This window comes from Engraulis encrasicolus, chromosome 19, assembly GCF_034702125.1.
Source record: "Engraulis encrasicolus isolate BLACKSEA-1 chromosome 19, IST_EnEncr_1.0, whole genome shotgun sequence".
Taxonomy (NCBI): domain Eukaryota; kingdom Metazoa; phylum Chordata; class Actinopteri; order Clupeiformes; family Engraulidae; genus Engraulis; species Engraulis encrasicolus.
Genome location: NC_085875.1, coordinates 50,750,426 through 50,760,271, shown reverse-complemented (window position 1 = coordinate 50,760,271; position 9,846 = coordinate 50,750,426). Strand labels below are relative to the sequence as shown.

Sequence of the window (9,846 nt, the reverse complement as noted above, 5' to 3'; positions counted from 1 at the left end):
ACCTTGCATGCATGTATCTTACTCCACAGACACTGCTTTTTCTAATCATAGGGCCTATCTAACTTGGCCATGTACCTGTTTTGTTTTTAATGTTAGATATCTGTCTCTTAATGGTCAATATCTGTCTATTGTTCTGGCAGTCCTGATGCCTACAGCAGTGTTTCTCAACATGGGTGCCGGGGCACCCTGGGGTGCCGCAGGCCACCCTCAAGGGTGCCGCAGAAACGTGGCTGATAAGTGGCTGAATTATGTAATATAATACATATTTGTCTAAATTGGGTATGGTAATGTTAGTCAGTGGAGTCTTTCATCTGCCATTTACGCACAATTATAAAATAAAGTAAAAATAGGTCACCCAGGCAGCTGCAACTTCGAACGTAGGTCGTGTGACGTCTCCAAATGTGTTACTTTTCTAAGCTTGTGTGGTATCGGATGCGATGCCATTTTACGGCTTGTTGGTGTGGGGTGCCTTTAAATTTTTCATGAATTGAAAGGGTGTCTCGACTAAAAAAAAAGGTTGAGAAACAATGGCCTACAGTGCACGACTGAGTGGGCTGTTTCATCTTCATTGGCTAATGAATTGAGTCCAAGACTACAAGTAGGTGACGTCAGAATCCGATCCACATCTTACCCTACAGAGTGGTGTAAAACACTTCCTCCTTGACTAGAGCACACAGGCAGACATTGGTGTTGTTCACAGAAAGACAAACAAACTCACAGGGAAACTAAGGTAAGAATTTAATGTATTATTCCATAAGCTAATCATCTTGTCTTCTACAGTGCACAGCAATAATGAGTGCACCACTTTTGTAAAGTAACATTTTGAGCAATATTTCAAGTTCAAATAAAAAGTCTTTTGCAAAATGTACTTACAGTGAGTTGTTTAATACAACATATGTGAAGCTTATGTTAAGAGTATAGAGCAGTGTTTCCCAACCTTTTTTGTCTTGTGTACCCCCTAAGCATTTTCGTTGTGCCATGAGTACCCCCTAAGTCAAGTTCTATACCACTTTCTCCGTCCCAATGTAACTAAGCTCCATATATTTGTTAAAATTATATTTTTCCAAGTACCCCCTGCAATGTGCTCGCGTACCCCTTGTGGTACACGTACCCCTGGTTGGGAACCACTGGGTTAGAGCCCCAAAAGCCTTCATTTTTGACAGAATGAGGCCTGGCAAACTCTTGGCGGGCTTTTTTTATGACTGGGCTGTGGGTTACACCACATGCGCCATTCCTTGCCTTGTCAATATTGTGTCATGGAAAATAATCACCACATGTAAGGACATTAAGGAACTCATACTAGGTAAGATAGATTCTACCTCGATTTTATGACTTATTATTCCATAAGACAGTACTTCCCAAACTTTTTCACATGCCGTACCCCTTGAACCCCCCCCCTTTGAAGAGGGTGCGTGACAGGAACTCTTGTGACTGAAATCCTGGTTGATGTGAGTCGTCTGCTACACATAGCCTGTGTCGGCGTTTAATTTCAATCTTGTCAAAAGCAACACAAACAAAAGCAGAGGGAGCGGTCGCTTTCGAAAGTAGGCATAGGTTTGTTTGTTTTTTTTGTTCTCCCGCGCCGTCAGCCGGCGTTAATATTAACGGCTGATTATCAGCATTCAATGTAACGAGGATGGACTTCAAAGATTTCCTGTTGTGAAGGGTGCTTGCTGAATAATTCTCAGAAATTATATTAATTTTGGTGCTCTTGTGAATATAAAAGACGACGAGATTGTTATCTATACAACATCATGTCGCCTGCAGAACGGAGGTCTCAGCTGTCAATCAATACCGTCCGCGCAGGCAGGGAGAAGGAGAGGGAGAGACAGAGAGTAGTTTTCCAACTTAGTCCTACAGCTTTCCAACATGACTGCTCTGGTTTTATTCATGTTCAGTGTTCCTTGCCCGTTTGACCGCGCCATGTTAAACGAAAGTGATTTGGCGACACGGTCACCAAGGTCACCAAGTGCTCTTATCCAGCCATAGCCCAATTTGCGCGAAAGAGTACTATAGCTATAGCGGCCAGGCACGCACCCAGTATTCATAATGAAGGAAGGACATTACTCCTTTGTTGTGGACAAGACAACTTTTTGGTGTCTGTCATTGAGTGTTGTGGCATAGTTGTGAATCATGGTTGCCGAATTAGGTTAAGCTTTGGCGCTCTTTTCTCCGTGAATATTAGAAAACCTTTAGAATTTAATGGCGTCTATGTTCATACTTAACCAAGCCACCAATGAAAATGTGCACATGCGTCCATAAACAAACAAACAACAAAGTGGTCCGTATACGTGCCAGCAGGTGGGCCGCTTTAGAAAAAAATCCAGGGGCCTCATTTATCATCAGTTCGTAGAATGCATTCTAAATCGTGTCCTATGAGTGAAATATAGAATGGTCGCAAGTACAGAAAAATCGGGATTTATCAAACGTGCGTTGGCTGCTCCTACGCACACCTCTCCATGATAAATCCCAAACCTTCCAAATCACTGTGCACGCGCGCATTCGGGATAATTTGCATCCCGAAACGCCTTCAATTAACCATACATGGTATTAAAACACATTCAAATGCCATGTTAATTTGAATGCGTCACCCTGTTTGGACACACATGAACACACGCGCTACATGAAGCGCTGGCGGGAAGAAATAGAGATAGAAACATTTCCGCGGCAGAAGTGGAGGTGCTTTCGACAGGAGGAGGACAGTGTATCAAAATAAGTAAAAGAATGAGATACACATGGACGAAAGCACTGTAAAATAGCACACTATCATACTCAATTGCCACTCAAAGCAAACTGCACCTTGCAGGGTCAATATTATTTGCAATTTCATGTGTCTTCCACTCGCACGCATGGTCTGAGGTGTGCGTAGATTTAGGCACCTTTCTACGTTCAAGTACATGTTCATAAATTCCACACTTTGCTCAGGAATTATCGCACGCACGCACCCAGATCTGTGCCTGGTCCTGACCATCCCATAATACTACCATTTCATTTCAGTAGTGAAGCCAATCCTTTGGCGGAAGTACGTAGGATGGCTCGCGAGGCTACCAGATCTGTGCCTAAGAACGATTGATAAATGAGGCCCCTCTTGTTGCACACAGTAAATGTTGTGGTGTTAATTCAACACTTAAAGAGTTAATTTAAGTCCAAATGATCCCAAATCAACTCTTTAAGTGTTGAATGAGCACTGTATAAAATACTGTGCAGGAGCCCTATACTTGGCGTAATGTAGATGACTGTCATGAAGTGTTAATTATATATTTATGTAGGCCTAGCACATTTTTAAAAAATGTAGGCCTGTTGGTTATGCAAGACTAGGCCTACATTTTCCCTCCTATGACCATGCGAGCAGACGCGCGATGAGAACATGGCGTTTCCTACATTCGCATTTATTAGTTTTTCCCCTCACCTACAACTGTGTACATGCATAGCAAAATGCTGGGACTGATTGCTAGGTTACTTTTTTATTATTATTATATTAGGCCTACGTTGTCACTACTCTTTGCCATTTGTTTTTTTTCTTCCTGCATTTTTTTCCTTTAAATTCCAAATCTTCTCCCGTACCCCTTGCAATGACGTCGCGTTCCCCTAGGGGTACGCGTAACCTAGTTTGGGAAACACTGCCATAAGATTATCATCCAACCATCTCTTCTATCTATCTATATATATAATAAAATATATATAATAAAATGTGTACTTTAGAATGTGAGTGCATTATTACTGGGTCGCATGAGTCGACTTCAGTTATGTAAACTCTGCTGAGTCCTGGTGTGCAAGACATGAGGATAAACCGAATTGTTGTTTCAAAGTATTGGTACAAATTATTATTCTCCACATACTCTGATGAAGACGTACAGTATGTGGTGTCAAAGCGTCAGTCATTATGCACCTGTAAAATAATAAATTAGTTCACAAAAGAACACATCTGCGCAGCAACTGATTTCTCTTTTTTATTGTTATGCAGTGTTCAGTTATGGTTGCCCCGGAGTGTAAAACTCCAGAAGTACTGTACTACCCAGAGTACATTTTCTTTTGTTCTGAAATTATTGGTCTTCAGCAATATAGGAACTTCAGTTAAGCAGGGTTCCTGATTAGCCTGGTCCTGACCATCCCATAATACCACCATTTCATGTCGTAGTGCGGAGCCAAGTCTCTTTGCGGAAGTACGTAGGACGGTGCGCGAGGCTAGTTCCTGATGAGCCAGGGGCATTTATAAAGATATTCCTATCTGTCACTTCCTGGATGTAGCCTACTGTACTTGATTATAACAGATTCAGTGTGCCCCACCAGGTTGGCAGACTAAAAGAGCTAAAGGTGTGTTGTGTGCTGAATGTATGAATGTGTTCCTTTTCTTACGAATCTATGTGTATATTTTGTTGTAATCAAGTCATAATGTCTTATGCTACTTAAGCCCTAGAACCTTCATGTTTTGTGTGGACTGATAACAAATGACCAATTCACCAACTCACCACCATATCATCTGTAGGCCTATGTACAATGGATGCTGAGGATGGAATCCCTGAATTGCTGAGAGAAACTCTGGATCACCTCTCCAATGATGACTTCAAGCGCTTCAGACACTGTCTGGATGACCTGAAAATAATCTCGTGGGGAAAATTGGAGCAGGCTGACATAACTGAGACTGTTAAGTTGATGCAGAAGCACTTCAAGTCAGATGCTGGAACCACTATGCTGGACATCCTAAAGAAGATAAAGCACAGTGAATTGGCCGAGCGTTTGGAGAATGGTCTGAAAAGATGTAAGTATACTGTAGGCCCCTATGTGTTTTAAAGTAACATGAGATAAACTGATTCATTTAATCTTTTGTATCCTATCTTCTCTCTCTCTCTCTCTCTCTCTCTCTCTCTCTCTCTCTCTCTCTCTCTCTCTCTCTCTCTCTCTCTCTCTCTCTCATGGAGTTAGTGGGTGTCCCGGGCCTCTTCAAAGAGGTATCTCATGGTCGTGGTGGTGAATGACTGTGCCAGCAAGTATCATTAGTATGATTTTGTTTTAACTAGTTAAAAACACCAATGTTATTGTAATGTAATATATATGTATTATTGTTTGTACAAACTAACAGATTGTATGGTTGCTATGCAATGCAAAGCTGACAGGGATAGCTTGCAATGTTGTGGCCTCACCCATTTAATTTTCATTGAGTCAGCAGCCTTAATTATTTCCTTCTTAGTCATAACAAGTAGCCTAAGTAAACCACTAGCAGTAGCATTAACCAAAATAATGGAAATCCTTTCATTGTAAATGCCCCCAAAATAACTCTGTATTTGATACCTAGAAGGCTAAGGGAATCTGTGCGTGACGTCACTGTTTACATTTCTCAGCTTCTGTGTGGCAAGACAGAGCTTGGTCACTTCACCTTGTGTTGGGAATACACTACAAACAACCCCAGAAGGTAAGCCTCATGACTTATTAAAGAACTGTGCAATGAAATCTAGTTCCACATCACACCCGGTATAATTATTATCTCCATTCTATTTTTAAAACATCTGAAATATCATGGGGGAAAGACTCGTAGCCATCAGAAACCTAGCTGGCTCTGAGTTGCATACACACTCACGGTGCATCACGTCAACACTACAAAGTAAAGACCTAGTAGCCTAAACTGTTCATCAGTTTGGTGTAACAGCTCGCTTTTATGACAAGTGGAATACACCGACAAAATAGCTAGTTTCCCAGAGCTATGCAGCATTGTGCTCTGCACGTTTTCCCTTCAGGTATTTTGTCCACGTTACTGATATTGCAGAGCCCAGTCTCGCGAAAAAATCAACTGTAAGCCTTCACTCACGCTTGATTGTTGACGTCCGTCCGCATTATTCTTCCTCCCAGAACCAAACTACCCCAATTGTCAATTCCCCCTTTCGTCACCCAACCACGAGAAACGAGGCTATTCGTAATGGCACCACGAGGCTTACAGTTGATTTTTTTCTGTTTTTCTAGTAAGTAATTCAGGAATGGCCCGATATACGGTTGTATTGCACAAATCACATTTTGGTGTGCCATCGGTATGCAAACAGCTATACAATAAAATGAAAATCAGCTTAGCAAATTGCGATGTTTGGGTTTGCAGCTGGTAACGGTAATGTAGATAATAATAGCCTTATCACGGGTGTTATGTGGAACTAGATTTCATTGCACAGTTCTTTATGAGTCATGAGGCTTATCAGGGTGCTTTTGTGACATGAAAAACTATTATACTGTGTATTTATATGTGACCAACTACACAGCTAACTTTCGGAATCAAAACTGTTATGTTTCAGTTGATGCAATGTCTCGTTGTCTGAACATAGTGGATAAAGACACACTGTTTTTAAGCACATTTCATACCTGGCCAAATCTTCAATTAGCGAAATAAATTGAGACAACAACCCACTCTAACTAATATGTTGTATAACACGTCATGTGGTAGGCCTATTTCTGGCTGAGTTTCAGTCAAAATTTGAGGTTCCATGCCAGGGATTTCGCATTACTCCCGAATAGAGAATGCTCTTATCTCAGCTCTTTTTGCCACACAGCATTTTTGGCGCATGCGCAGCATTGCGCACAAATGTGTTTACAAGATTTGCCTATAGTGGGGACCCTTTATCATTCCAGGAGCCACTTGAAATTTTATAAAGTCCTCCAAGGGCCATACTATGAACACAAACCAGGATTTCCCCCTACATTTTTGGCCTACAGTATACTTAAGGCAGCCACCTTTACAGCAGACTCCACCTTCACTAGGTCCCCTGAAAATATAACTTTGCATTAAAATTACGTGGGCTAGGGGGGATCACCCCTGCTCTAAAATGTAAAATGTTTTCTTCTCGATATCATCTTCCCTCTAGTAACTGTGAACGGTCAGCCTCACATCCAGCCTCATTCTCAGCCCCAGAGCCAGAGCAAGAGTCAGACTGAGCCCCAGAGCCAGACCATCAACCAGACCCAGAATCAGTCCCCGAACCAGTCTCAGCCTCAGAATCAAAACAAAAACCAGATCCAGACCCAGTCCCAGACCCAGTCAGTGGTAATAAACACAGCGCCTCAGGTTCCTTCTGGAGCATGGAGTCGTCCATCTACTGTGATAAACAACAACAACATCCTCAATGCTCCCCCCCAGTGGTCATATGAAAAACCTAAAGGTAAATTCTTTATAAGCACATTATGCTTTGTCTATAACTATGCATAGCTCTATTATCCTTTAGCTTCATGAAATAGGTCACGCTTTATAATAAAGGTTCTTCTAATAAGCGTATATAGTCACTAGTAAGCAGGTAGTAATACCCTTACAAGTGCCCAATAACATGCTTATTAACTTTGTTAACATGCTTATTAACGTTGTTAACATCTGATGAGTAACTTTATTTAAGTAAAAGCATGAAAATCGGTACACATGGCAGCCATCTTGAAAATGTAGTTTTTTTCGTGACGCCTCCATATCTTCTATTAGACAGCATATCAAGATGGATATGTGTACCGATGTAAATAATAAGACTTAAAGAATAAACCACTATAAACACATAATAAGCAGCTTATAAGATGTTAACACAGTTAATAAGCATGTTATTGGGCACTTGTGAGGGTATTACTACCTGCTTACTAGTGATTATAAATGCTTATTAGAAGGGCCTTATTATAAAGTGTTACCCATTTATTTTTGTGTGTCATTTACGAAGGTACAAAGTGTGGTACCAAGCGATCCAGAGCGGCATCAGAGGAGAAGCCATCTAAAGCCAAGAAGCCTAAGAAGGCTGCCAACCAACCCATGGAGACACCAGTGCCAGGCTGCAGTTGGCAGACTGCAACAGCCAACCAGCCGAAGATGGCAGCAGCACCAAAGAAACCCAAGACAGCAGCACCTAAGACTGCAGCAGCCAAGAAGCCCAAGATGGTACCAGCACTGAATACCGCAATAACCAACAAGCCCAAAAAAGCAAAAGTGAAAAACCCTGCAGCACCCAAACAGCCCAAGAATCATACACCCAAAAAACCCAAGAAGGCTGCAGCACCCAAAAAAACCAAGAAGGTTGCAGCACCCAAAAAGCCCAAGAAGGTTGCAGCACCCAAAAAGCCCAAGAAGGTTGCAGCACCCAAAAAACCGAAGAAAGCTGCAGCACCCAAAAAACCCAAGAAAGCTGCAGCCAAGAAGCCAAAGGGGCCCAAATCCACAAAGAGAAAGTAGCAAGACACACACGGCAGTGTATTTTATAAACATACTGTCAGCTGTACATTTCTATATCCGAGGATTTGGAGGGTCTGAAATGATACTACATGTCATGTTAATAAAACAGTTTTCTCAGTAAAACTCTGTTTGGCATGACCTTTTTCATACTTACAGAGTATCATTGTGTTGCAAGGATGTTTATGTGTAGGAGGTACCATTTTAGTGTGACTTAAGGGTGTTTTATGCTCCGAAACCAACTTCACTGCGTCGTGATGCAGACAGCCACGCAGTTATCCCCCCCCCCCCTCTCCGCAGTGACTGGGTGTGCACCCCTGAAAATGTGACTGCAGTGACGCAGTTAACAGCAGCAGGAGCTGTGATTGGTCCTCTCGACCAGCCTACTCTGTCCTCGAGAACAAAAAGCTACTTCGGGACAGTTAAACAGTGTTTCCGAGGACACATTCAGCTTCATGCGACCTATTCTCGACAAATGAGCACTTCTTAGTTCCAAACTACCACGGTGGCTGCTAGTGCGATCAAAAATGCACGTGACATAAATATTAAATGTTTAATTTTCATTGTCGTCGAGTCTGTGTAGCTACAAAACAACTAGTTTAGTCCTTGTATTGAAGGCAGTTTGCACAATCATCTCACTGCCCCTACCGTTGCAACGGATACGGACAGCGCAGACCTAGAATGGAGCAAAAATAAAAACAAACTGCGTTGACTGCCTGCATCAGGCTGAAAAAAGCATAACCCGCCCTTTATGGTGTACAAATTGATAACAGTTTGTTTCCGCTACAATACAATGTGATACAGCATGTGATGTGGCAGCCTTAAAGTGGCAATAGGTGCCTTGCTCTAGGACACTTCAGTCATGAAGGGAGGAAAGGATTGCTTTGGGTGGGGGTAGAGGTGACCTGGCCAATAGAACATTATTTCATAACTCGACCTTATGCAAGACCTTAAATTTATCCCTCTGTTGGGGTTTATTGGGGTTAATTTGACGTGCAGCACACATGTACTGTTTTGATGCCAGTTATCGTACGCATGCAATGTGGCAATCAGACCAAAAGAGGGCGCAAGACTACAACAGAATGTTCCTTCATGAGGGTGAACACTGTAAGAGACAGTGTGTTTCAACACTGCGGTCGGGATCCCATTTGGGGTCCCCTGGAATTCAAATGGGGTCGTCTGAAGTGTCTGAAAGTATGTGAAAAAAAGAAGATTGAGAAATGTTACTAATTAATATAACATAAATATTCAATATTCTCTTTGTAACACCATTAGCAGTCTTAGACTGCCATAAATATCTGTATGTTTAATACCCTACAACATATGTAGCTTAGTCATGTTTTAATGGTTATTGTGAAAAAATGGGTATGGGGTCCCCAGAAATTTGAGATGTCAAAATGGGGTCCAATGCCAAAATAGGTTGGGAACCACTGCTGTAAGAGCAGATGATCATTAGCTTTCTCTACTGTTTTCTATCTGTTTTAATTGTAAAGTGACCTTGGGTATCTTGAAAGGCGCTAAAAAAAAATATTATTATGATTATGAAAGGAACACTGTAGAACAATAGAATCTCACTCCATGAGGATGAATACTGTTGAAACAATAGAATCTTACTCCATGAGGGAACACTAGAACAATCAAATCTTACTCTACCAGGGTGAATGTATAATCAA

At 41.8% G+C, this 9,846-nt stretch overlaps 1 protein-coding gene across 1 annotated transcript; it reads left to right on the top strand.

Annotated features, from left to right (window-relative positions):
• The first annotated feature begins 4,497 nt into the window (after positions 1 to 4,497).
• LOC134469918 (proteoglycan 4-like) lies at positions 4,498 to 8,277 on the top strand. Its single transcript, XM_063223944.1, has 3 exons — positions 4,498 to 4,759; positions 6,843 to 7,136; positions 7,671 to 8,277. Exons 1-3 carry the CDS (start codon positions 4,498 to 4,500, stop codon positions 8,174 to 8,176), a joined length of 1,062 nt encoding a protein of 353 aa, XP_063080014.1. The 3' UTR covers positions 8,177 to 8,277.
• Positions 8,278 to 9,846: the final 1,569 nt, after the last annotated feature.